Raw genomic sequence first — 27,714 nt, forward strand, 5'->3', positions numbered from 1 at the left:
TGTCCTCTGAGAGCCCTCCCCAACTCCCCTCTTGCCATTTGTCACTCTGCTACCAATACCACCTGGCGTATAATTGTGCTGCTGAAAGGTCTCCCTGACTTGACCCTGCCATCCCTGAGGGCAGGGACAAGGTCCTTTATTTTGGGGTCCCCAGTTCCCGACACAGAGATGTTTATGGAAGGAAATCACCAGGAAACCCGGACTTGAATTCCATCATTACCACCTTCCCAACCATGTGCCCTTGGCCTCACTGGGCCTCCATTTTCTTGCCTGCCTCCCTGCCTCCCTGCCAGGTTGGTGGAGGGGCGCTTTCCATGAGTCTCTGCAACAGATGTGTTTTGGAGACACTAATCAATACACACAAATAGGGCCCAAAGAAGCAAGGCCGCCCACCCCATCCCCTTCCTGGGGATGCAGCTGAGAGGGGCCCCAGCTTCTGCAGACGCCTGGATCCCTTTCTTGCCCCTCCCCGCCGCCCCCGCCCCCCTCGGCTCCAGGTGTCTGTCTCTCCGGCTCCGTTCTTTCCTGATCCGGTTCAAAGGAACAAGAAATCTGGGAGTGACGGCCACGGGGCGGGGGAAGGAGGGTGCAGGGGGCGGACAAAGCCAGCCCGCTCCGTCCAAAAGGAGGGCGCTCGGGCTCTGCGGGCATCCACTCCACGGCAACTCTGACAGCTCAGCTCCCGCGAGGGGGAAGGCCGGATGGGGCCAGCTCAGGGGAGGGGGGCCGCCCTAGTTAGAGCCCTCAGATGCTCCTTTGAAAGCCTTTGCAGCCGTCCCCAGCCCTGGGGGCAGGGGTGGTGTAATAATAATAAAACAACATTTGCATAGAGACTTCGTTTACAAAGCACTTTCTCAGGGGCGGGAGGCGCCGGGGTGGCCGGTGGAATCCTGGCTGGGAGGCGGCGGCCTCGGGTTGGTTGCACCCCCGCCACCCCTCGGCCCTGCTCGTGGACTGTGCGAGGTGAACAAAGGGCCATTCATCCAACTGCTTCCGATTCCTCTGGATTTCATTCCTCTTCTCCGCCCCGGGAAGAGCTCACTCCAGCTCAGGCCCGAGGAGGGAGGTCAGGAGTCCCAGGGGCGGCGTGGGCTGGACCCGAGGGAAGGGAAGGGGGGAGGCAGGGCCCTCCCTCCCTCCGCACCCCCCCCCGCCCCCACACCGTCTGGCTCCTGGGCGCCTGTGAATCAGAGCTTCGGGGGCCGCCTCGCTGGGGCTGGTTTCTGCGACTCCTCACAGCTCACCTGCAGCTGTGTCTTCACCTCGAAAGTATGAACACAGCTTTGGTTACCTCTGCATCTGCTGCGTGCGTGCTGGGGAGCAAGCAGAGATCGGCCGCGGCGTTCAGTGGGGGGGGTGTGTGTGTGGGGGGTGCCTGCACCTGCAGCGGGTGGGAGGGGAGACGGCTGGGCCCCCTCCTGGCCAGCTGTGCTCGGGGAGGATAGGCTGTGAGTCATCAGGGTGATGGAGGGCACCAGAGGCTGGCCCTTTAAGGGCCTCAGATGAGCTATATAAGGTCCAGCTGCAGGGGCTTGAGCCACTTGCAGCGGCCCCAGCGGGAGGTGGAGGATGCAAGAGGTCAGCGCAGGGCTGGAGCGGTTCACCTTCACCTTCGAGGAGGATGTAGAGCTGCAAAGGGGCACTGGACTCCTGCCTTTCCAGGGCATGGACAGCGAGTGAGGACGGGGACCCTCCCTCCTCGCGCCCCACCCCAGCCTCCTCCCGAGGCCCGTGGGCTCAGCTCCCTGATGGGGCGGCCCTTCTCTGGGCTGCTGGCCAGGGAGACTGAGCAAGGGGCTTCCGCCCACGGTCTGGGATTCCCACTGTAGCCCTTTCTCATCAGGCCTCCCCTCTCGCATCCTCTCCAGGACTCAAAAATTGGGCTGGCTTCAGGGATAGCCCAGATCCAAGAGGTAAATTGAGAGAAGTCAGCCGGGAAGAAGCCCGGAGGCCGGCCCGGGAAACCCTCCATCACCTGCATTTCAGGGTTAAGCGGGCTTAGGTGTGGAGGCCTGGAGGCTGGTTGCAGAGGCCAACCTCCAAAGGGCCAGGACTTGGGAGGCCCCCAGGTCCAAGCCTCAGAGGATTGAGGGGGGCTTCCTATTGGGGAGAAGGCCCCGGGGGCAGCCGCAGCCTCTGGAGGGGGTGTCCTCCTGCCTTGCCTTCTTCCCTTCCAGGGTCGGGCTCAGCTGTGTGCAGCTTCTTCGCTAAAGGGCTCTGCCACAAAGGTGGGTCAGCAGGAGGGTCTGGGTGGGTGGGAGCTGGGATGCTCTGGGCCACTTGGGGTGCAGCCTGGCCTGGAATAGGGGGTTGGGTTTTCACCTGGGGAGGGCACGGTGGGAAGGGGCAAAATTTAATCTTAGAATAAGTAGGCAGAGAGCAAGTAGGTAGCCTGCTCCTCCACCTGCAACGAGTTCCCCGATTCCCCGGCACTAATTAGGGTAGCCAGGGCTGCTAGAAGGGGACCTTCCCTTCTTTCTACCTTGCTGGGGGTGGGAGTGTTTACGGGTGTCAGCTGTGTGCAACCGGGAGGCTCCGACTTCTTATTTTCCTCCAGTTAGGAGAGTGGCTTTCTTCCTTCCCTCAGTCTTCCTCTGAATCAGTATGGACTGTGCTCAGCTGACCCATCCTTTTTTTTTTTTTTTTTTTTTTTTTTTTTTTGGTCTTTTTAGGGCTGCATTTGTGGCATATGGAGATTTCCAGGCTCTGGGGTGAATAGGAGCTGCATCTGCCGGCCTATACCACAGCCACAGCAATACCAGATCTGAGCCTCACGTGCAACCTACATAGACCACAGCTCATGGCAACGCCAGATCCTTAACCCCCTGAGCGAGGCCAGGGATCGAAACTGCATCCTCATGGATACTAGTCAGATCCATTTCTGCTGAGCCATGACGGGAAGACCCCATCTTTTTTTTTTTTTTTTTTTTGCTGTGCTCATGACATGTGGAAATTCCCAGGCTAGGGATCAAACCTGTGCCACAGCAATAACCACAGCCACAGCAGTGACGATACCAAATCCTTAACCTGCTGAGCCACCAGGGAACTCCTGTTCCATCCATTTCTTGTGTCCTAAAAAAGCTCTGGCCACTGTTTCTGAAATGCTGTAACAAGCATCCTTATCGACCCCAACACGGGTGTGGGTCATCAATACATTCTTCCAAACAAAGTCCCCCTCCCAGTGCTGCCACCTGGGGTGGGGGGTGGGACTCAAAATCAGGGGTCTCAACTTTCCTTCTGTCTCATGAAGCATTCTCAGGCTCTTCCTGCCCCCCGAAATCTTCCTCCAGTTTGGGGGTCACCAGCCTCCCCTCCCCGCTAGATCCAGGTTAAGAAACCATGAATGAGCTTAGGACCTGCTTTGGGGGTCTGAGCGTTTCTGTTCTTGGGAAGCTGGGCAGCCCAGAGGGGCCCCAGGCAGGGAACCTGCAGCCATTTTTGCCACATGCCTTGTTCATGTTTGGGGCGGCCCTGAACGATGGGGTGAGGAGGCAAGAAGCCCCTCAGTCACTACAGGCGTGGTGGAGCCAGAACTGGTGATGCCTCCTGGGGTCACATCTCCTCCACTCGGCCCATCCAATGGTTCCCAGTGACACTCTCTTGCAAAGAAATGAAACTATTAGGTCTGGAAGGTCAAACCCAGGCAAAGGTGGAGGGTAAGGCTATCGAAAAAGTACATTCCAGAATGCCCATCATGGCTCAGTGGTTGACGAACCCGACTAGTATCCATGAAGACCCAGGTTCAAGCCCTGGCCATGCTCAGTGGATTAAGGATCCAGTGTTGCCATGCACTGTGATGTATGTAGGTCGCAGACACAGCTTGGATCTGGTAGTTGCTGTGGCTGTTGTGTCAGCCAGCAGCTACAGCTCTGATTCAACCCCTAGCCTGGGAACCTCCATATGCCGAGTGAGGCCCTAAAAAGACTCCCCCCCCAAAAATTACATTCCCAGCACCCCACAAATTCTATTGGAGAATTGGCTGAGCAGGAGGCTGGTCTTGCTTAGAAATTTAGGGGTGCCCGGAGTTCCCGTTGTGGCTCAGCATTAATGAACTCGACTCGTATCCATGAGGACATGGGTTTGATCCCTGGCCCTGCTCAGCGGGTCAAGGATCTGGCATTCCTTTGAGCTGTGGTTTAGGTCACAGACACGGCTCAGATCCCTTGTTGCAGTGGCTCCGATTTGACCCCTAGCCTGGGAATTTCCGTACACTGCAGCCGTGGCCCCCCATCAAAAAAAAAGGAATGAAATTTAGGGGTGTCCTTCCTGCTGATGGCAAGACCACATTAACGAAGATGACAATGAGTTAAACATAACGTTTCCATTTCCTTGAGATTGTTACGAGGTTGGCTCTTACGTCACCACCATGTTAGATCTCTGGAATCAGGAAGCATAACATTTTTTTTTTTTTTTTTAAGACGTGAATTCAATAAGTCCTTAATGAGCCTGACTGGTGCTGGGACCTTGCGGGTTGCAGGTGGCCGAGACAGGGACTGCCATGGTGGGTGGGTGGGTGGGGGCCAGGGCTGGGAAACCGCGGCTCTGTTCTCAGGTAGGAGCACCCCCTTTCATTGGGCTGGGTGGGTAGGGGTGTGTAGGGTGCTGTGGGAGGGGTCCTGATAGCCCGGGGGGGCTTCCTGGAGGGCCAGGGCACCAGGTCCGGCAGAGAGCTAATGCTGTGTTTGAAGCCGTCTCTGGCCCCCAATTCTGGTCTCCCCCAAGGTCCAGGTGAAAGGAGGGAGGGGATTCTTTCCAGGAATGAGCTGAGCCCAGTCTCTGGGTGAGTGGGGACTCCCAGCTGGGTGCTCTGGCGTCCCCAGGGAAGCTGTGTCCATTCTGACCCGACCGAGGGGAGACGCTGGTGTGTGCAAACCCAGGCTCCGGGGGCTGTGCAAGACGGGCGACCAGTGCAAGTTCCCGCACCAGTACGATGTCACCACGTCACCCGAGTGCTACTTCTGCTCCAAGTTCAATCGGTAATGCCCCTTCCTGGTGATGCTCCCCCACCACTTCCCGAGGGTAGCAGTGGGGGCCGTGAGATGGGAAGAAGGTTTGGGAAGAGTATCCCAAGAGCTGTCCCAGGTCAGAGCAGGCCTGCCTGGACCCAGAGGCCTGTCCCTCCAGCCCCTGGGGGAAGATCCCTGCTGAGAGGCCAGCCAGCCTGTCCCCCCAGGGAAGGAGAGGGTGGGGCTGGTATCAAAGCTGAATTGTTTCCCTCCCCAGCCCTGGTACTCACACCCAGACTGGCTGTCTGGAAATGAGCCTCACACAGGCCCTCTCTCAAGCCCTCAGGTAGGTCTGAGCCAGTGTTTTCCAAACAGCAAGCAACGTCAACCCAGTCCTTGAGGCCCCACGAGGCACCTGCCCATTGACTCAAACCATTGCCTACTTTTTTTTTTTTTTTTTTTTTTTGCTTTTTAGGGCCACACCTGTGGCATATGGAAGTTCCCAGGCTAGGGTTCAAATAGGAGCTACAGCTGCCAGTCTACACTGCAGCTCACAGGAACACCTGATCCTTAATCCACTGAGCAAGGCCAGGGATCAAACCCGCATCCTCCTGGATATTAGTCAGGTTCACAACACACTGAGCCATGATGGGGACTCCCCCGTCTTGCTATTTTGAATTCTTCTTTTAGGAGAAAACTTTATGTCACTTCTATGAACGGAAAACCGGCGTCACTGATTGGCAGTAGGTCACTGCAAAGATGAGATCACAAGGCTCGGGAGTGCTGCCTCTGAAGCGACCTTGTGCGGTCGGGTCTGGATCTGTGCTCAAGTCTCTCTTTTGTATCCGAGGGGTTACGTAAGGGGAGGCCACGGCCAGCGCCTGCCCCATTTAAGACCGGGGTATCTGTGTGTGGGTTTCAGGCCTTAGCTTTCTCGGTAAACTTTCCAGCTCAGTGCTTTTCAGAGCTGGAAGGATCCTTCAGGATTATCTAGTTCAGTGGTTTGCAAACGGTATTGCAAAGAGCGACTTGAAGGGAGAGAGCAGGGCCAGGCTCACAGGACAGCTCCGACGGAGGCGGCTCAGCTTTGAAGCTTTGGGGAGCCGCGGGCAACTGTTCCTCATTAGTGTCTTGGGGGTGGGCTCTGGGTATCCAGGAAGAAGGCAAGGCCCCCTCCCCCCAGAAGGTCAGCAAGAGCTTTCTCCAGGCTCATATTCTGTTTCCTGCCTGCTCCTTAGACTTGAGGGCCAGCCATGGCAATTCAGGAAGCCTGCCCTGAGTGTCCCTTGTAAGAAAGCACCAAGTTTGTCTGGAGCCTGGCTCCCCTTGGTTATCATCTAACTATTTTATTTTATTCTATACTATTGTATTTTTAAATTTGATTCTATTCTATCCTTTATTTTATTTTACTTCATGTTTTGCCATGCCTATTCTATTCTACCCCATTCTATTCCATTATGTTTTGTTATGCCCATGGCATGCAGAAGTGCCCAGGCCAGAGATTAAACCCACATCAGATCCTTAACCCACTGGGCCACCAGGGAACTCCCCAAACTCTTATTTCTAAATGCCACTTATTCTTTTGAAAAACCTTGCGTGGTTTTCTTTGGGGAGCATGCGCCTTGCTGGGCGTGGATGCGGGAATGGGACCAGGTCCCCTCCTGCCCTAGGTAATTCCCAGTGCCAGTTCGGGCATGTACAGCAATGGTTATAATGTGTAACCTCTGTCTTTGCTCTTGGAGTCAAATAATGACCATCTCTTCCTAATATCAAGATGTAATTATTGTTCTTATTGGAAGTCAACTGTTTTACTTGAAAATATTGGGAGATGTAGGAGTGTGAAAAGGGCAGTTGAGAGGGGCTGGAAGCCAGGGTCTTTGGCCCTGCTCCTGGATGTGCTCGTCTAAAAGTTCCCTTGGGGAGTTCCCTTGTGGCGCAGTGAGTTGGGGATCCCGCATTGTCACTTCAGCAGCTTGGGTCGCTGCTGTGGCACGGGTTCCATCTCTGGCCTGGGAATTTCCACAGGCTCAGGTGCAGTCAAAAAAAAAAAAAAAAGCCCCCTACTCTGACCGGCTGACTGACGAGTGGGGAGCGGGTGCCACCTGCTGGCCGAGAATGGAATGCAGAGCTGGCCTCCAGGCCTGGGCAGAAAGGCAACCCCAAGACACTGCTGATTTCCCCTGCTCTCCCTCGGCCCCAGGGTCACCAGCCCTGGGGGATGGCACTTCCGCTCCTGAGAAGGATGAGCCCAGAGTTAGCACTGCACCAAGCGCTACCCTGCGACAACTGCAAGCAGACCCCTGTCAGTGGGAGGAAGCCACGTGAAATTGGACAGGGTTCTCATCTCTGAGCACAGGGGTCCTCCTTTGTGAAATGAGAGGATTGGGAAAGAGTGAGATTAAAACTCCAGGGAGGCAGTGGCACCCTTCAAGATTCAGGTGAAACCTTGCTTTGCAGAAGCCCGATGTGTAAATTAGATCTCGTTAGAACTGCAGGGAATTTAGTAGCCTTGACACCGTGGTGCTCCTTTTAGCTCTGAAAAGTGCTAAGTTGGGAGGCTTTCTTTTAAAAAATGAAAGTATTGGAGTTCCCATCATGGCTCAGAGGTAACCTGACTGGCATCCAGGAGGACTCAGGTTTGATCCCTGGCCTTGCGCAGTGGGTTAAGGATCCGGTGCTGCCTTGAGCTGTGGTGTAGGTTGCAGATGTGGTTTGGACCTGGTGTGGCTGTGGCTGTGGTGTAGGCTTGTGACTACAGCTCTGATTTGCCCCCTAGCCTGGGAACCTCCATATGCCATGGGTGCAGCCCTAAAAAAAAGACAATAAAAATAAAATACTGACATAGAGATGATTTACAGTGTTGTGTTAGTTTTAGATGTAAAGTGATTCAGATATGTATGTTTATATATTTTTTTCAGATTTTCCATCAGAGGTTATTACAAAATATTGAGTATATTAGAAAATATATTATCTATTTTTTATGTAGTAGTGTGTATAGGTTCATCTCAAACTCCTAATTAGCCCTGCCCACCACTTTCCCCTTTGGTAACAGTAAGTTTATTTTCTATGTCTGTGGATCGATTTCTGTTCTGTAACTAAGTTCATTTGTATATTTAATATTTTTTCCAATTCCACATATAAACAATATCGTATGATACTTATCTTTGGTTATCTCACCTAGTATGATAATCTCTGGGTCCATCTATGTCACTGCAAATGGCATTATTCCATTCTTTTTTTATGGCAGAGTAATACTCCATTGTGTATATGTACCACATCTTCTTTATCCATTCATCTATCAATGGACACTTAGCTTGCTTCCCTGCCTTTTTATTTTTTTCTTTTTAGGGCCGCACCCATGGCATACAGAAGCTTCCAAGCTAGGGGTCAAATCCGAGCTGAAGCTGCTGGCCTATACCATGGCAACACAGGATCCTAGCCTCATCTGAAACCTATACCATAGCTCACGGCAACACTGGATCGTTAACCCACTGAGTGAGGTGAGGGATTGAACCTGCATCCTCATGGATACTAGTCGGATGCTTAACTCACTGAGCCACAATGGGAACTCCTTCCATGTTTTGACTATTGTAAATAGTGTTGCTGTGAAGACAGGGGTGCATGCACATTTTCCAATTACGGTTTCCTCCAGATACATACCCAGGCGTGGGACTGCAGGATCACATGGTAGCTCTATTCTTAGTTTTTTAAGGACCCTCCATACTGTCCTCCGTTGGGTCTGTACCAATTAATATTTCCACCAACAGTATTGGAGGATCTTTTTCTCCACACTGCTCCAGCGTTTATGTCCACTTTCTGATAATGACCATTTTGATGGTGTGAGGTAATACCTCATTATAGCTTTGATTTGCATTTCTCTGATAATTAGTGTTGTGTATCTTTTCATGTGCCTGTTGGCTATCTGTATGTCTTCTTTGCAGAAATGTCTATTTAGATCTTCTGCCTATTTTTTTCATTGGGTTATTTATCATCTTGATATTGGGCTGTATGAGCTGTGTGTATATTTTGGAAATTAATCCCTTGGTTGCAAATATTTTCTCCCTTTTCGTAGATTGACTTTTTGTTTTGTTTATAGTTTCCTTCGCTGTGCAGAAGCTTTTAAGTTTAATTAGGTCCCATTTGTTTATCTTTGCTCTTATTTCCATTACTCTAGGAGACAGACCCAAAAAGATATTGCTGCAATTTATGTCAAAGTGTTGTTCTGTCTATGCTTTCCTCTAGTTTTATAATATCTAGTTTTACATTTAATCCATTTTGAGGTTTTTTTTTTTTTTTTTTTTTTTTGTGTCTTTCTAGGCCTGCACTTGTGGCACATAGGGGTTCCCAGGCTATGGGTCTAATCGGAGCTGTAGTCACCAACCTATGCCACAGCCACAGCAACACCAGATCCGAGCCGCCTCTATGACCTACACCACAGTTCCCAGCAATGCTGGATCCACAACCCACTAAGCAAGGCCAGGGATCAAACCTGCAAACTTGTGGTTCCTAGTATGATTCGTTAACCACTGAGCCACAACAGGGACTCCCATTTTGAGTTTATTTTTGTGTGTGGTGTTAGAAGATATTCAAATTTCATTCTTTTTACATGTAGTGGTCCAGTTTTCTCAGCACCACTTATCAAAGAGACTGTCTCTTCTCCATTGTATGTTCTTGCCTCTTTTGTCATAGATTAGTTGACTATAGGCACATGGATTTATTTCTGCACTTTCTATCCTGTTTCATTGATTTATATATGTTTTTATGCCAGTTTTGATGACTGTAGCTTTGTAGTATAATCTGTCATGAGGGCGCCTGATTCCTCCAGCTCTATTTTTCTCTCTCAGGATTGCTCTGGCTATTTGGGGTCTTTTGTGTTTCCATACAAATCTGAACATTTTTTGTTCTAGTTCTGTGAAAAATGTCTTGGTAATTTGATGGGGATTGCACTGACTCTCTAGACTGGTTGTATAGTCATTTTGACAATATCGATTCTTCCAATCTAAGAACATGGTATACCTTTCTATTTGTGTCATCTTCAATTTCTTTCCTCAGCATCTTGGAGTTTTTGGAGTACAAGTCTTTTTCTTCTTTAGGTAGGTTTATTCCTAGGTATTTTATTCTTTCTGATGTGGTTGTAAATGGGATTGTTTCCTTAATTTCTCTTCCTGATCTTTTGTTGTTAATTTGTAGGCTTTTAAGGAGGATGGGCTGGAAGAACTCACCAATTCTCTACTTGAATAAGACAAAAAAATTGGGCTGAATTTTCCCCTTTGGTTCCTTCAGAGCCTCCAGGTTCCTAAGGGAAACCTAAGACGGTTCTTCCAACAACTCCCAACAGCCCTTACTCTTCCTAGGAGACAGGAGTCTTGGTCTAATCCACAGACAGATTATAGCACAGGCTTCATGAAACTACAGGGGTCCCTCTGAGTCAAGTTTATCTTCATCCCTGTGCCAACTTTGAAGCAATACTCTACTCTCTTTGGCATTTCTCCCAGAAAGAACTGCACCCCGAGGCTCTGCAAGCCATGTAGGTTCATCGTAGAGATGAAGAGGGCTTTAACCATGTGCATGGCAACATCCCAGTGTGGCATTTATCGCTTCCCGGATCTTTAGCCACTGGCTCTAGGTCTCCCCTTCCCCATCTCTCCTTGTTCCTTCCTCCCCAGTAGCCTCTAAATACCTTCAGTTCTGGTCCCTCCTTCAGGATAGTTGGCCGCACCCACCCTCACTCTTCCAGATGTGCTTAATCACACTCAAGCCCCCACTTAGCAAATATGATGGGGTCCCACTTTCCTAGGCTGCAGGAAGGATTAGAATTAGCTTGCTGTCTTCAAAGAGCTGCTGACAACCAGAGGCAGGCAAGTGACTCACAGGCATGGGGCAGGGTTGGTCTAGTTCCAGGAGGGCTGAGCCTGCTTATGCTCAAAGGAGGCTGGGATTTTCAGTTGACTGCAACAAGGAATGTCCATTTCTCCACGTGACGCCAGACTTCAAGAACCAGGACTGTCTGTGGTTTGACCAAGATTTCTGCAAGGATGGTGAGCCCCAACAGAAGGGGGCGCTAGGGGGTACAGGTGAGCAGGATGGGGCAGGCGGGGGGTCTCCAGCCAGGGAGGGATGTCCACTGGGTCGAAATGGACAGCAGCCCCTGCCACAGATCCCCCAGGCTCCCTGCAGTGGAACCCGCCCTGCGGTACCTGGCAGGCTTCTAGGAGCAGGCTCGCTTGGGTTCACATCCCAAAGGCTGCCTGACCTTGAACACACGACTGAACTGCTCGTTTCCTCCCTATGACAAGGGCAACATGGATGTAGGGCCCCATGGGAAGCCCTGGGCGTCAGGTCTGCTCCACAGGTGACACTCACTTCCCTCCTTTGCTTCTGTCACCCACCTGGGAGTGTCATGAGTGTTGTGTCAGTATGTTTCACTGTCCCTGTGTGGCCAAACTCAGGAGGCAGTGTCCCCATCAGAGTCCCTGTGCTCAGCACCTGTCTTTTCCTGCATCTTCAGGTGTGTCTGTGTTCTTCCCGAGTCGCTGCAGCCCTGGTTTGGGGAGGATATCGGGGGAGGGGTGCTGCAGGACTAGTCAGATGTGCGGTTGGCTGGCCTTGGCTGAGCTGAACCTTCTTGGCAGCATATTCAGCCCACATCCAGGGAGTTCCCGTTGTGGCTCAGCACTAACAAACCTGACGAGTATCCATGAGGATGCAGGTTCGATCCCTGGCCTTGCTCAGTGGATTAAGGAACAGGCATTGCTGTGAGCTGTGGTGTAGGTCGCAGACTTGGCTCTAATCCTGTGTTGCTGTGGCTGTGGTGTAGGCTGGCAGCTGCAGCTTGGATTCGAATCCTAACCTGGGAACATCCATATGCTACGGCAGCCCTAAAAAAAAAAAAAAAAAAAGGCAGCAGTCCGCATCCACCTAAGTCCTCCAAGACACTATGTGTTAAGGACACTTCTGGCCCTACTATTTCAGGACTGGTCAGCTGACACCTGCCACCACTCATTCCGAGGTGCCCTTGCCCATCTCAGTCACGTAGCCGGGAAGTAGGTGCTTTGGGCTGTGTGGAAAAGACAGGGAAATTTCTAGACCCCTGCGGGGTGGAGAGCCGTGACCATCCATGGCCTTGCCCGTGAGCTTTGCCATATGTTTCCTGCCCCCTTGCTGAAGCAGATCCTCTGGCTGTGTTCTCTTGGCCCAGCAGGTCCCCTGTATAAATACCGCCACGTCCACGGGATAATGTGTATTAACTACTTGGCAGGCTTCTGCCCCGAGGGACCCCAGAGCCACTTTGCACAGTAAGTATGACTCCCACCCTACCCCCGAGTGCTGGGCCCAGCCCACTGGCTTTCAGACCTAGAACCTTCCATGCCTTCACCAGCCCAAGCTGGGGAGCCAAGTGTCTGGCGAGCACCCTCGCAATCGTCTCCGAGCATCGCTCACCCTTCACGCGCCCCTCCGTAGTGCTGTCGGCTGCACTGAACTCTAACCCATCCTGTTAGCGCGGATTCACGCTGGGGATGGGCGTACAGCTCTTCACAGACTGTTCTAGAAATAGGAATAGAGACATTCAACACCCACCCTGCCCCCATCCTTTGCAGTTCTCTCACTGCCTGGCTGGGGTGCCGGCTCCTGCCCCGTGGGGTTCTGAAACAGGAAACCTGCAGCAGGCTGGCGCAGGGCATGTTAATGAGCAGGTGATGGGTAGGGGGGAGGCTAGAGCCCGGCTGTAACCGTCTCTCCACGCTTCCCTCAGTCCCAGGATGAATCTTTTATTCAACCCAAGTTACCTGAAGGTGAGTGCAGGCAGGAAGGGGTAGAGGGGCTCTTTCCTTCACTACCCACTCCTCGGAGCACTTCCTCCCCAGCCCTGCACTGCTCCCAGCGGCCCTCACTCGTGCAGCATCTGGGAAAGGCACCCATATGTGGTTCCTTCAGTCCCCTGCCCCCCGGCCCCCATCTTCCCTGCTTTAGGGGGAGCATCTCAGCTTCTCAGCCCCTGAGGCTTTCCTTCTCTTTAGCTGGCTAAGACATGTGTGGTTTTTATATTAAAGAATGTGGGGTCTAGCTGAGGACTTGTGGTCCAGAGTTGTTCTGAATCAGGGCCATCCTGGGTGTACCTGGTCTCCATGGACACAGATACTCTTCCCACGGACCCCAAGCATTGATGGGAACCTCCATCCCAGGTCAGCAAATCTCAACCTGAGGGGCCAAATGTAGCCCTTTACCTGTGTTTTTTTTTTTTTTTTTGTACAGCCTAGGACCTAATAATGATTTTTTGAAGGTTATGAACCAAAAATTCAAAGTAATAATTTTGTGAGACGTGGAAATGAAAATTCCAGTGCTCATAAATAGCTTCACTGGCACAGGGTCAAGCTCATCACTTACACATTGTCTCTGACTGTTCTGCTTACGATGGCAGAGCTGAATAGCTGCAAGAGACCAGATGGCTCGCAAAGCCAAAAATATTTACTATTTGGTTTTCTACAGAAAAAGCTTTGCTTATTCCTGGTCTGGATGACTGGATGTTGGCCTGCCAGTTAATCTGACAGAGGCCAAAATGGGAGCATGGAATGTTGGGGGCAGCTACTGAGCTCTTGTTAATGAGGGGTTCTGCAACCCAGTCAATCAGCGAGAGGGCCCAGCGCTGGGTTAGGACGGTGCTGGCACGGGAGGAGGGCGACCCCTGCTGGTTGCTGGTGGGAAGCCTCCTACAACAGGAATTCACAAGCCCACTTTCTCCATCAAAAGCTATGCTTTAGGCAGTTCAGGGCATTTCAATGGAATGAGGGCATTTCACTACCTGGTTCCTGGCCAGAGCCTCTGCCCTCTGTGTAAACCCTGTCTACAGATGGAGGCTCTGCAATGTTTCCTCCTGGTTTCACTTTATCTGCAGCTTGTCAAGAGCCACCCAGTTCCCCACCTCCTGCTTCTGCCTGGGAAGCTGGCAAGCCCCTTCCCCAACAGGCTTCGGGCTTCCTTCCCCATCCTAAGAGGCCCTAGGGGCACCAGGTCACCTACCGCCTGGGGCTCAGGTGCTGGAGAAGGGAGCCTGATGTGGGTGAGTGATAATGGGGCCGGGCTCCTGCTCTGTTGAGGCTGAGGGGAGAGGTGATCAGCTGGAGAAAGTGAAGCTCCTTTTCTGAAGCAGGTAAGAAAACCAGACCCTGGGCTTAGGCGTGTGAATTAAGAGGATGGGGGGAACTGAGCTGGCAAACCAAATGTCCCAGCTCTAGCCTCTCAATAACCTGATCTTGTTTGCATCTCCTGCCAGACCATTTATTTAAAAGGCTAGTAAGTTACACATTTCATTCCCTATTCTGCTGCCAGTGGTTCCCCGAGTTATTGCTATACCATGGTCTGAGGGTCTGGCAGGGGTCGGGGGCAGCCTGGAAAGGAGGGGAAGGTCACACCTTGGAGCTCTCGGTTGCTGTCTTCTGCCTCCAGGAAGAACACCATGTCTGACGCCTCCCTGAGACCCGCCTCCATGTCGTCCTGACCTTCACCTTGTCTACTCTGCAAGAGGACAGCACTTAACAGGATGGGAGGTGACGGAGAGAGAGGCTGGCCTTCCTCACACAGTGGATTTTCTGGCCTCTAGGGGCCCCCAGCCCTGTTCTTTGGTTAGCGATGCTTGGCTTGAATCTCAAGGTCCTTTTCAGAACAGATATGAAGCTTCCTTTAAGAGAATCCATCATGTTCCCTGGAAAGCCTGCTATTTCCTATGGAGCCTGAGACAACTTAGGATTTTTCTCTGGGATCTGAATTTATGAAAAACATGCCTTTTTTTTTTTTTCTCTTTTAGTGTTGAAAAGAGCTACTATGCCAGTCAGACTCAACTGGTAGGAGTTATCAAAAACTGACCTGGTCTGTCTTGGGAAGTCGAGGACCTTCTTTCTGGTGAAGATGCCCAAGGCCATCCTGGGGGATTCTCTGTCCCCAGCGCCCGGGCAAGTCCACTGCCAGCCTCGGCAGGAAAGGAGGTGCAGCAGCGGCCTGCACGTCTGGGTGCATTTCCTCTTCTGTAAGTGAACGAGCTACTAAAAATACAGCGGGATGGTGGCAGATTGTGGCAGGAACGAGTTATTCCTAAGAGTGGGGAGCAAAGTGTCCATAAACCCAAAGCTCAAGTGTGTACGGGAGAGACGGTCGTATCCTCTGCTCAGCTCCCGCGCTGCTGCTGCTGCAGACAGTTCTGGGCGGCACGCGGCAGCTCCTGCACATATGGCCTCCACTGCTGCTATAAATTGGCAATTAAATCAAGTGTTTCTTTATCATGACAGCTGCTCCCTATGGCTTAAAGTTTAGACTGTGCGAGCCTTGTGTGAGGACTGACGAGATAGATGGTTCATGTGACGCTTATCCTGGGGGGAGTGAGGAAGAGACGGGGAAGGTTGAAAGCCGTGCTGTCTACGCCACTGTGTAGCTTAACCCACTGGGAGAGGAGCAGGGAGGCGGAGCGTTTCAGGAGAAAACAGCGCCAATTTAGTGTGGTAGGACAGGCTCACCGTACCTTTGGCAGAGGCGGGCACCTGCCTTATCTTGCCTGGAGCAGGGAAGGGGGTGGTGGTGGTGGTGGTAAGGGGGCAAGGCAATCTAAAAAGAATGCCAGCCCGGGGACAGATCTGGGGCTCTGAATGCTGGCCCCACCCCGGGCTGCTGTGACCAACCCCACACAGCCATGCAGGCTCATGACTGAACCGCCTCTGCCCTTTTCCTCTTCTGGAAAAGTGTGATGACAGCACTGGCCTCAGAGGATGCTCGTGAGGATAACATGAGAGATGCAGGTACGTGAGCCTGGAGTGTGGTGGGGCCCTTGCTCTTTGGTTCACGTTCAGGATGTGAAAGCAGTATGATGCCATAAGGCGTTTTAGAGAAGCTGTTACTTCGTGCCAACATCGTGTCAGAGCTTGCTGGAATTAACAGATACAAGGCTCTTCTTCACATCTCTGCAAAGTAGGTATAATTATGCTCATTTGACAGTGTGGACCAAGGAGGCGCCGATTAAGTTTTAAGTTCCGTAACTTGCCCAAGGACACACCTACTGAGCCATTTCACAGGTGAGGTCTGAAAGAGGCAAATAATCAGGAGAAATACTTTTGGAAAGCACTTTTGTTATGAAGAGGGGTAGTAATATGTAGGAGGTACATGGCAGGGAGGATCAGGTATGGAGAGTCATCAGGATAAAATGTCAATCAGGAAAAAACACACTGATAAACAGGAAGATAGGGTTTTACATAAAGCATAAAATAAGCCATTGATAATATAACAAAATGACTTTATTCTCAACAGCTGAATAAACATTCCTTCCCCAGGGATATGAGCACTGGGATTAATCTCGGTAGGTGGCAGGGCCTTCAGGCAGGCCTGTGAGTACTTCCAGCCTCCAGCCACGACCTCTTGTCTGTGAGTCTCGAGGATGGAGCGGGGCGTGAGTATCACATCTGGCTCCTTTGCAGGATGTTTGGGAAGGTGGATGCTGCCTGCGGGTTTGGGTTCTCTGGTGGAGTTTCTATGTATGCTGCCCAGAAGCCTTGTTTGGGAAATCATGCCGCTGTCCTGCAAGCAGAATCTAAGCGCTGCTGCTCATCCAGGAAGCTCCCACCAAAACCAGGAAGATGCGGCACGTGATTTTGAGAGAGGACTTAGAACACCCTGTTGAAAGGTGCGTGTGGACAGCTGTCTCCTGGCTTTGTGAAGGGATGAGCGCCTGCCTCCTGTGTGAAGCAGACCAGCCTCACGGGGATGGAGCAGAGCATCACCTGTCAGCAACTTTGGTTTTGAAAAGAACCTCACGTCTTTGTGGATGAAGCCTGTAAGCCACCAGCTCGCACACACAGGACTGGCTGCGCACACGCACTCGCAGAATGAACAAAAATGCACCCACATCAGGTAAGTACTGCTCCGACTGCAAACTGGAGCCACAAGGCACATTCCTCGGTCATGTCGAGTTTGTTTAGCTCTGAATCTAGGGAGTTCCTGTCATAGCCCAGTGGAAATGAACCTGACTAGGATCCATGAGGATGTGAGTTCAATCCCTGGCCCCACTCAGTGGGTTAAGGATCTGGTGTTGCCATGAGCTGTGGTGTAGGTTGCAAATGTGGCTTGGATCCCGTGCTGCTGTGGCTGTGGTGTAGGCTGGCAGCTACAGCTCCAATTTGACCCTCTGGGGAAACCAGAGACCCTGGGCGCCCCTCCTCTCACTAGCCTGGGAACTTCCATATGTAGCATGTGTGGCCCTAAAAAGGAATTTTAAAAAGACTCTTTTCTTAAATTCAGATCTATTTTTTTATCAGCTGACCTCAATTCTTAAAACGCTTTGAACATCATGATGAAATCCTTAAGACTTAATGAAAAGTTTAAGGATTTCTCCTCCTCAGATGGCAGCAACAATTAGACAGGGAACTCTTGCCCTGTTACCTGTGTATAGGATCAAATGATTCCAGACTCTGGACAAATTCCCGATGGCTTTTTCAAAGTCATCCACATCATTTCAAGGATCAGTACTCAGCTCCTCTGCATAGACGCGATCCTGGGGTCAAAGTGGAGCTGGTTTGGGGCTGCTGACTGCTGTTTATCTCAAAGCACAGCCGCAAAGCTCTTGGCCAAATACCAGATGACAAAACTGAGGCCCAGAGGGCGTAAGTCCCTTGCTCAAGGTCACGTGGATCGTTTGCATTCATATCTGCCCGGAAGCTCAGAGGAGCTGGTCAAGCACATGCCTTGGCGGACACTGAATCCGCAGATGGTGTTAAACACGCAGGTACGCACGAAGGAAAATGCTGTTTTTATCTTTCTTCAGGGCCACATGAGCAGCAAATGAAGTTCCCAGGCTAGGGGTTAAACTGGAGCTGCAGCCTGGCCTACACCACATCCCCAGCAATGGCAGATCCTACACCACAGCTCATGGCAACGCCCAATCCTTAACCCACGGAGAGGGCCAGGGGTGGAACTCGGGTCCTCATGGAGACTGGTCAGGTTTGTTACCACTGAGCCACAACCATGCAGTCATTTACTGAGTCACTGCTCACCCCTCTGTGCGAGGCATGAGGGAGCCCCGGAAAGCTGTCAACCCCAAGAAGCCGTCCCTCTTGGGGGTCCTGCTCCGTCTGCACACCTCTGTGTACCCAAGGGTAGAGAGGCAGCTCCATACCTTTGGCCACGATGAGCGCCCCCAGGATGCTGGGCTAAAACCTTGAAGACAGCTGAGCTGCAACGGGAACTCCTGAAAAGGCTATTTTGACTTGAAATAGGCACAGACTGGGAGTTATCAGATTGAGAGCCTGCTAAACTTTGTCACTTCATTCTGATAGTTTACCAGGCTGGAGACAAGATGGTGGAGACCAGGGACCCTGGGCCTGCCTCCTCTCACGAGAACACCGAAATCACAACTAACCGCTGAACAACCAACAATAAAACAGACTGGAACCTACCGAAAAAGATACTCTACGTCCAAAGACAAAGAAGAAACCACAACGAGATGGTAGGAGGGGTGCAGTCACAATATAATCAAATCCCATGCAGTCTGGGTGGGGGACCCACAAGCTGGAAAACAACTCTATCAGAGGCCTTCTCCCATCAGGCCTCCCAGCCTCGGGGTTTGGCAGCAGGAGGAGGAGCATCCAGAGCCCCGGCTCTGAAGGCAGCTGGGCTTGATCACAGGAGCTCCCTAAGACTTGGGGAAAAAGACTCCATTCCTGGAGGACGCACACGCGATCTCGTGTCCACTGGGACCCAGGGCAAGAGCACTGACTTGACAGGAGCCGGAGCCAGACCTACCTGCCAGTCTTGGGGGCTCTCCTGGGGAGGCGGGGTGGCTGCAGCTTTCTCTAGGTCATAAGAGGTGATGGCGGAAATGTAGAGACACGTTCATCTACTTGAAGTCCCCTGCCAGAGAGAGACTTCTTGCTTGGGTAAGTAGCACCAAGACCTGGTCCTATCCAACAGCTTGCAGACTCCAGTCCTGGGACACCTCAGGCCAAACAACCAAGGGTACTGGGAACATGGGCCCACCTATCGGCAGACAGGCTGCCCCGTGACTTCAACCACAGCCACCCTTTCTTTCTTTTTAGGGCTGCAACCACAGCATATGAAGTTCCTGGGCTAGGGGTTGGAGCTGCAGGCTTAGGCCACAGCAACGGCAGATCCAAGCCACATCTGCAACCTACAGGGCAGCTTGTGACAATGCTGAGGCCAGGGATCAAACTCATATCGTCGTGGGTACCAGTCGGGTTAATCCACGGAGCCACAACGATAACTCCAACACAGCCACCTTCATGACAAGATCTTGCCAACCCAAAGAGCCAGGTCCACCCACCAGTGGGCAGACATGGGCCCCTCCAACAGCAAAGCTTGCAAAAGCCTCTAGATCAGCCTCACTGGGGCTCGGACACCAGAAGCAAGAAAACTACAATCTCACAACCTGACTCCACAAATACAGGTCAGAACCAGCTTTTACATTCTTTTTTTTTTTTTTTTGCCATATCCAGAGCATAGGGACTGACTCTGAGTCATGGCTGTGGCAACAATAGATCCTTTAACCCACTGGTGCCACAGCAGGGACTGAACCTGCACCTCCACTGCGATCTGAGCTGCTACCATTGGATTCTTAACCCACTGTGCCACAGTGAGAACTCCTTCACTGATCTTTTCTGTTTTCTTCATTTCCATTTCATTTGTTTCTGCTCTGATCTTTATGATTTCTTTCCTTCTGCTAACTCTGGGTTTTGAGATTAGTCTCCACATGATGTGTTTTGACTAAACACTATGCCAATATGCCACTGAACAACCTAATGGATCACTGAAGGAATCAAAACTACCTATAGAGAAATGACAATGAAGACACAACAACCCAAAGCTTACGGGATACAGCAAAAGCAGTTTTAAGAGGGAAACTTACAGCAATATAAGACTACCCCCAGAAACAAAAATCTCAAACAACTTAACCTTATATCTAAAGCAACTAGAGAAAAAGAACAAATGAAACATGGGGGGCAGGTCTGGGACACAGGCCACCAGGTGGGGCATGGGTGCAGATCACATGGGTGCAGACACTGCCGCACCCAGCATCCTAGCCCTTCTCAAAGCAGAAGCCTCCATGGGAAAAGACAGAAGGATGCTCATCGAAGAAGATAAAGGGTCGGAGCAAGAAGTCAGCTCTGCTGGGGACATCTCAGCATGGAGGATGTGCAGGAAGCTAGGATGAGGTACCCCTTAAACCAGCTAGAATGGCCATCATCAAATAGTCTACAAACACTAAATGCTGGAGAAGGTGCCGAGAAAAGGGAACTCTTACTCTGTTGATAGGAAGGTAAACTGGTGCCACCACAAGGGAAAACAGTATGGAGATTCCTCAAAAAAACTAAAAATAGAAATACCATAGGATCCAGAAATTGCACTTTTGTGCATCTATCCTGAGAAAACCATAACTTGAAAAGATACATGCACCCCAATATTCACTGCAGTACTATTCACAATGGCCAAGATGTTGAAGCAGCCTAAATGTCCATCAACAGGAATGGATAATGAAGATGTGGTACATACACACAATGGAATATTACTCTGCCATAAAAGAGAATGAAATAATGTCATTTGCAGCAACATGGACGGACCTAGAGACGATCATACCAAGTGAAGTTAGACAGTGAAAGACAAACATCATACAGATGTCACTTACATGTGGAACCTAAAAAAAAGATACAAATGAACTTATTTGCAGAAAAGAAACAGACTGAGTTTGGAAACAAACTTATGGTTACCAAAGGGGACAGGCACATGTATACTGTGTTATGTGGAATGACTGGCCAATAGGGACTTGCTATATAGCATGGAAAACTCTACCCAATATTCTATGATGATCTACGTGGGAAAGCAGCTGAAAGAGAATGGACGTGTGTACATGTATAACTGAATCACTTTGTGGTATGGCAGACATGACCACAACCTTGTAAACCACCTGTATTTCAGTGAAACTTAAAACAATGAAGAAAATTACAGAAAACAAAAAAACACATAAACAAAATACACAAATAACTCATACAACAAAACAACCCAATGAAAAAATGGGCAGAAGACCTAAATAGACATCTCCCCAAAGAAGACATGTGAATAGTCAGAAGGCACACGAAAAAATGCTCAACATCACTAATTATTAGAGAAATGCAAATCAAAACTACAATGAGGTACCACCTCATATCAGTCAGTAACGACCATCCTTTCTATGTCCACAAATAATCAATGCTGGGAGTTCCTGTTGTGGGTCAGTGGAAACAAACCCAACTAGATCTATGAGGATGTGGGTGATCATGGCCCTGCTCACTGGTTTAAGGATCCAGTGTTCCCACAAGCTGCAGTGTAGGTTGCAGATGTGGCCTGGATTTTGTGTTGCTGTGGCAATGGCTGGCAGCTGTAGCTCTGATATAAACCTTAGCCTAGGAACTTCCATATGCCATGGGCGTGACCCTAAAAACAAATGAAACAAAAAGCAAGTGCTGGGAAGGGTGTAGAGAAAAGGGAACCTACTATACTGCTGGTGGGAATGTAAACTGGCACAACCACTACGGAAAACAGTATGGTGGCACCTCAGAAAACTAAATATAGAACTACCCTCTAAGCATGTACCCCACTCCTGGGCATCTATCTGGAAAAATTACAATTCAAAAAAATACATGTACCCACATGTTCACAGCAGTGCTATTCACAATAGCCAAGAGATGAAAGCAACCTCCATGTCCATCCACAGATGAATGGATTAAGAAGACGTGGTACATATACACACAAGGGAATACTACTCAGGCATAAAAGGAATGAATAATGCCGTTTGCAGTGACATGGATGTAACTAGAGATTATCATACTAAGTGAAGTCAGAAAGACAAAGACAAAAACCACACGACATCACATATATGTGGAATTAAAATATGGCCTCCTCCCCCCAGGATTAAGATGCTGGAGTAGAAGGACTGGAGCTCACTTTTTTCATGAAAACAACAAAATTACAACCAACCTCTGAACAACCTTCAAGAAAATAGACTGGAAACTATCAAAAAATATACCCTGTTTCAAAAGATAAAGAGGAGGCCAATCCAGATGGTAGGAGGGGCAGTTACCTGATAAGCAACCCCATACCCGCCAGGTGGGCGGCCCACACACTGGAAAGTAACCGTATCACAGAGGCTCGCCCACAGGGAGTTCTGAGCCTGTCACGTTCTCATGCCTGGGGGTGTGGCATTGGGAGGAGGAGCCCCCAGAGCACTGGTGCTGAGGATCAGCCGGGCTTGTGTGCAGGAGCTCCAGAGGCCTGGGGAAACAGAGATTCTACTCTTGAAAGGCACACAACGACTTTCATGTGCACTGGGTCTCAAGCCAAAGCAGAGGTGCCAGAGGAATGTGGGTCAGACCTGCCTGCAGTTCTTGGGATGATCTCCTGGGACAACAGGGGGTGACTGTGGCTCCTTGTCGGGGAAGGACACTGGAGGCAAAGTCTCAGGAAGAATCAGCTTGTGCTCCTCCAGAGGTGGCCATTATGGAAACATCTGGGCCCACTCATCAGGGCTGAGAAGCCCAGGGTGGGATCACAGTGTCCCCCCGCCCCCTGCCCCATCAGCTACTTAAAGACGCACCAGGCATACAGCCAGCCCTCCAATCACACCCAGAGACAAAGCCCCACCCACCCGAGGGACAGGAATTAGCTCCATCTACCAGTAGGCAGGCCCCTCCCATCAGGAAACCTCCAGCAAGCCCCCTTACTAACTTCAGCCATTGGGGGGGCAGACATCAGAAGTGAGAGAGGCTACAGCCCTACTGCCTGCAAAAAGGAAACCACCCCAGAAGTCTATACAAAATGAAATGACTAAGATAAAAGAACAAGAAAAAAACCCAGAAAAACACCTAAGTGATCTGGAGATTACCAACCTCCATAAAAAGTCTTTAGGCTGATGATAGTGAAGATGAGTCAAGATCGAAATAAACGGGAGGCAAAGACTGATAAATTACAAGAAACACCCAAAAAAGCTAAGAGAAGATTTAAAGATTAAGCAAGCAGAGATGCAAAATACAATAAATGAGATAAAAAATTCACCAGAAGGAACCAAGAAGAGAAGCCAGGAGGCAGAAGAACGAGTAAATGAGGTGGAGGGCAGACTGATGGAAATCACTGACACAGAACAGCAAAGAGAAAGAAGATTGAAAACAAATGAAGAGAGTCTCAGGGAACTCTGGGACGACGTTAAACACACCAAGATCCGTGTTATAGAGGTGCCAGAAGGAGAAAAGTGGGAGAAAAGGCCAGAGAAAATTATTTGAAGAGATAAGAGCCCCAAATTTCCCTAAAATGGGGACGGAATCACTCACTCAAATCCAGGAAGCACGAGTACCATAAACGACTAAAATAAACCCAAGGAGGAACACCCAGACACACATTACTCAAACTGACCAAAATTAAAGACAAATAGAAAATATTGAAGGCAGCCAGGGAAAAGAAACAAATAACACACAGGATAACCCTGATAAGGCTACTGGCTGATTTTTCAGCAGAAACCCTGCAGGCCAGAAGAGAGTAGCATTATATACTTGAAGTGATGAAAGGGAAAAAACCTCCAACCAAGATTACTCTACCCAGCAAGGCTCTTATTTAGATTTGAAGGAGAAATCTAAAGCTTTACAGACAAGCAAAAGCTAGGAGGATTCAGCAACACTAAACCAGCTTTACATCAAATACTAAAGGAACTTCTCTAGGAGGAAAAGAAAAGGCCACAGCTAGAAACAAAAATATTACAAATGACAAGGATCACCAGTAAAGGCATATGTACAGTAAAGGCAGGAAATCAACCACACAAAAACATACTACCAAAACCAGAAACAGTGAGAAGAGGATATAAATGCAGAATACTGGAGGTGCATTTGCAATTAAGAGACCAAAAACTTAAAAACAATCTTGCATATACATATATAGACTCCTATGTCAAAACTTCGTGGTTAACTGCCAACCAAAAATCTACAATAGATACACATACAATAAGAACAAGCAATCCAAACACAACACTAACGATAGTCATCAAACCACAAGAGGAGAGAGCAAGAGAGGGGAAGAGAAGACCAACAAAAACACATCCAAAACAGTTAATAAAATGGCAATAAGAACATATGTATCAATAATTACCTTAAATGTAAACAGACTAAACGCCCCAACCAAAAGACATTGACTGGCTGAATGGATACAAAAACAAGACCCTTATCTATGTTGCCCTCAGAGACCCACTTCATTTCTAGGGACACATACAAACAAAGTGAAAGGATGGAAGAAAATGTTCCATGCAAATGGGAATCAAAAGAAAGCTGGAATAGCAATTCTCTTATCAGACAAACAGACCTCAAAATAAAGAATATCATAAGAGATAAAGAAGGACATTACATAATGATCAATGGATTAATCCAAGAAGAAGATAATAATTGTAAATATATATGCACCCAGCACAGGATCACTTCAATATATAAGGGAACTGTTAAAAACCTTATAAGAAGAAATTGACAATAACACAGTAATAGCAGGGGACTGTAACACCCAACTTACAGTGATGGACAGATCACCCAGACAGAAAATCAACAAGGGAACACAGGGCTTAAATGATGCATTAGACCAGATGGACTTAATAGATTATTTACGGAATATTCCATCCCAAAGCAGCAGAATACACATTCTTCTCGAGTGCACACAGAACATTCTCTAGGACAGATCCCATTCTGGGCCACAAATCAAGCCTCGGTAAATTTAAGAAATCTGAAATCAGATTTCTAAGACTAGAAATCAACAAGAAAAAAATGCAAAATTACCAATACGTTGAGACTAAACAACATGCTACTAAACAATGAATAGATCACTGAGGAAATAAATCAAAGAGGAAATTTAAAAACACCTAGAACCAATGACAGCAAAAACACAATCCAAAATCTATGGGATGAGGCAAAAGCAGTTCTAAGAGGAAAGTTTACAGCAACAGAAGCCTACCTCAGTAAACAAAAAAATCTCAAACAACCTGACTTTATACTTAAAGCAACTAGAGAAAGAAAAACAGACAAAACCCAAAGTCAGCGAAAGGAAAGAAATCATAAAGATCAGCAGAAATCAATGAAGTAGAAACGAAGAAAACCATAGAAAAGATCAATGAAACTAAAAGCTGGTTCTTTGAAAAGATCAACAAAATTGATAAACCCTTAGCCAGACTCATCAAGAAAAAAAGAGGACTCAAATCAATAAAATTACAAATGAAAAACAAGTTACAACAGACATTACAGAAATACAAATGACCATAAGAGATTACTACAAGCAACTATAAACCAATAAAACAATCTAGAAAAAATGGACAAATTCTTAGGAAAAAAGTATAATCTTTAGAGACTAAACCAAGATGATATAGAAAAGATGAATGGACAAATTACAACTACTGCAATTGAAACCGAGGAAAAAACTTCCAATAGGAGTTCCTGTCATCTGTCATGGCTCAGTGGAAACAAATTTGACTAGTATCCAGGAGGTTCGATCCCTGGCCTCACTCAGTGGGTTAGGGATCTGGCGTTGCTGAGAGTTGTGGTGTAGGTCACAGACATGCGGCTCAGATCCCGTGTGGCTGTGGCATAGGCCAGGGTCTACAGCTCCAATTCCATCCCTAGCCTGGGAACCTCCATAGGGTGCGGCTCAAAGAAAAAAAAAAAAAAGAGCCCAGATGGCTTCATAAGCAAATTCTATCAAATTTGCTTATGAGAAGAGCTAACACCTATCCTGAAACTACTCCAAAATACTGCAGAGGAAGGAACACTCCCAAACTCATTCTATGAGGTCACCCTGCTAACCAAAACCAGACAAAAAAAGAAAATTACAGGCTACTATCACTGATGAACATAGATACAAAAGTCCTCCACAAAATACTAGCAAACCAAATCCAGCAATACATTAAAAGGTTCATAAACCATGATCAGGTGGGATTTATCCCAGGGAGGCAAGGATTTTTCCAGTGCCTGCAAATCAATCAGTATGATAAACCACATTCACAAACTGAAGAATAAAAACCACATGATCACCTCAATAGGTGCAGAAAAAGCTTTAAACAAAATCCAACACCCACTTCTGATAAAAACCCTCCAGAAAGTGGGCAGAGAGGCAACTAATCTCAGCATAATAAAGGCCATCCATATATGACAAACCCACAGTTCACAACATTCTCAATGACGAAAAGCTGAAAGGATTCCGGCTAAGATCAGGAACAAGACAAGGATGTCCACTCTCACTACTACTGTTCAACAGTTTTGGAAGCCCTAGCCACAGCAATCAAAAGAGAAATAAAAGGAAGAAGTAAATCTATTACTGTTAGCAGATGACATGATATTACACATAGAAAATCCTAAAGATGCTACCAGAAAACTGTTAGAGCTCAATGAACGAATGAATTCCGTAAAGCTGCAGAATACAAAATTAATCACAGAAATCTACCGTGTTCCTGCATACCAGCGAACCAAATCCAGCAATACTTTAAAACACGTATTGTGACATGATGGAGTTATGATGTTTCATGATGTTTTAGCACTGATTATGGCAAGTGGTGCTGGTTTATTTACACTTGTGACAAAATGATCACGGTAAAAACCTTGGGGGTGCTGCAAGCTAACTCTTGCTGCCAGCGTTGCTCTTATGTGTGGGAAGAGGCTCAGGGGACAACACAAGGGCACTAAGGTACCGAGTCCAAAAAGGCTACTACTGAAATGCGTTTAACCTCAAACGGATCAGAGAGGCGACGTCATCTTCATCCCTTGGACACAGGAGCCAGGGTCACGTTCGTCGGGCAGAGGCCGACATGCTTTCCCTAAAGGGCCACAGAGCGGCTCTTTCCAGCTTTGCAGGCCATAGGGTTTCTGCTGTGACTACTCAACTCTGCCACGGCCGTGGGGAAGCAGCTGCAGCCGCCCGCTGACCAAAGGGGCAGGGCTGTGTCCCAGCGAGGCTTTGTTTACAAAAAGAGGCCATGGGCTGGCCTGTGCCTGGAGGCTGCTGTGTCTGCTTGAGGGGACAGGGGAGAGGACACAGTTGAGAGGTCATCCTCCTCTCCTTTGTGCCCTGAGCGTTTCTGACCCGGAGGAAGGTAAAGGGAGGGGGTGCAGGAGAATCCTTCCCACCCCCCTCTCGAAGGGCACTGACGAAGAACAGCCACGAAGCCCTTCGCAAGGGAAAGGCAGCGTTTTTGGGGTTCCAATGACACGCTGTTGTAATAAACCAAAAAAACTACCTGCTGTATACGCTTTCTCAACCACGAATTTTTCTCTTGTGGAGAAAAATTCAACCATAAGAACCCAATGCAGAGTTAAATATTACTTCCACTAGAGATAAGTGTGGGGGGGGGGGCTGTACACACAAGGGAATGCAGAATAGAAAAGGGACACAGAACCAGAATCTGGGGAAGAGAGGAGGACATGGCAAATACATGACTGTTGGTCTTACAACAGCACCCCTGCGGTTTGGAAGGAGCTGGGACAAGAGGGACTGAAAGGCATGTATTTTGGCCTGAGGACATCACGAGCAAGGCCAAGATACAGACTGACCAGCTGACTGCTCACCGATCGAGAGGAGCACATCTACAGAAGGCATACGATCTGCCCCAGTGTTGGCGAAGGGTTGGGAAACACCCGTTCACTGGTACTGTCTAGGTTATATCTCCTCAAAGCCTTTGTAAGTATCGAAGTTACTCTCTCCAGGGCCCAAAGCAGAAATCTTGAAACTAGAAAAA

The 27,714-nt window shown here is 49.1% G+C and overlaps 1 protein-coding gene across 12 annotated transcripts; it reads left to right on the plus strand.

Annotated features, from left to right (window-relative positions):
* On the plus strand, positions 1-27,714 carry CPSF4L (cleavage and polyadenylation specific factor 4 like). 12 transcript variants are annotated; one of them, XR_002337016.1, is made up of 9 exons: positions 1-1,269; positions 2,178-2,228; positions 4,821-4,976; positions 12,148-12,241; positions 13,840-14,491; positions 14,749-16,835; positions 18,257-18,426; positions 18,526-18,856; positions 27,434-27,714. XR_002337016.1 is itself a non-coding variant. In XM_021066691.1 (3 exons), exons 1-3 carry the CDS (start codon positions 10,822-10,824, stop codon positions 14,440-14,442), a joined length of 345 nt encoding a protein of 114 aa, XP_020922350.1. In that variant the 5' UTR covers positions 9,872-10,821; the 3' UTR covers positions 14,443-14,737. The 12 variants fall into 12 exon arrangements, 1 of the variants encoding a protein (XP_020922350.1); XR_002337015.1 differs by lacking the exon at positions 27,434-27,714 and having other exon boundaries at positions 18,526-25,634; XR_002337014.1 differs by lacking the exon at positions 27,434-27,714 and having other exon boundaries at positions 14,749-18,426; positions 18,526-25,634.

Source organism: Sus scrofa, chromosome 12 (assembly GCF_000003025.6).
Source record: "Sus scrofa isolate TJ Tabasco breed Duroc chromosome 12, Sscrofa11.1, whole genome shotgun sequence".
Taxonomy (NCBI): domain Eukaryota; kingdom Metazoa; phylum Chordata; class Mammalia; order Artiodactyla; family Suidae; genus Sus; species Sus scrofa.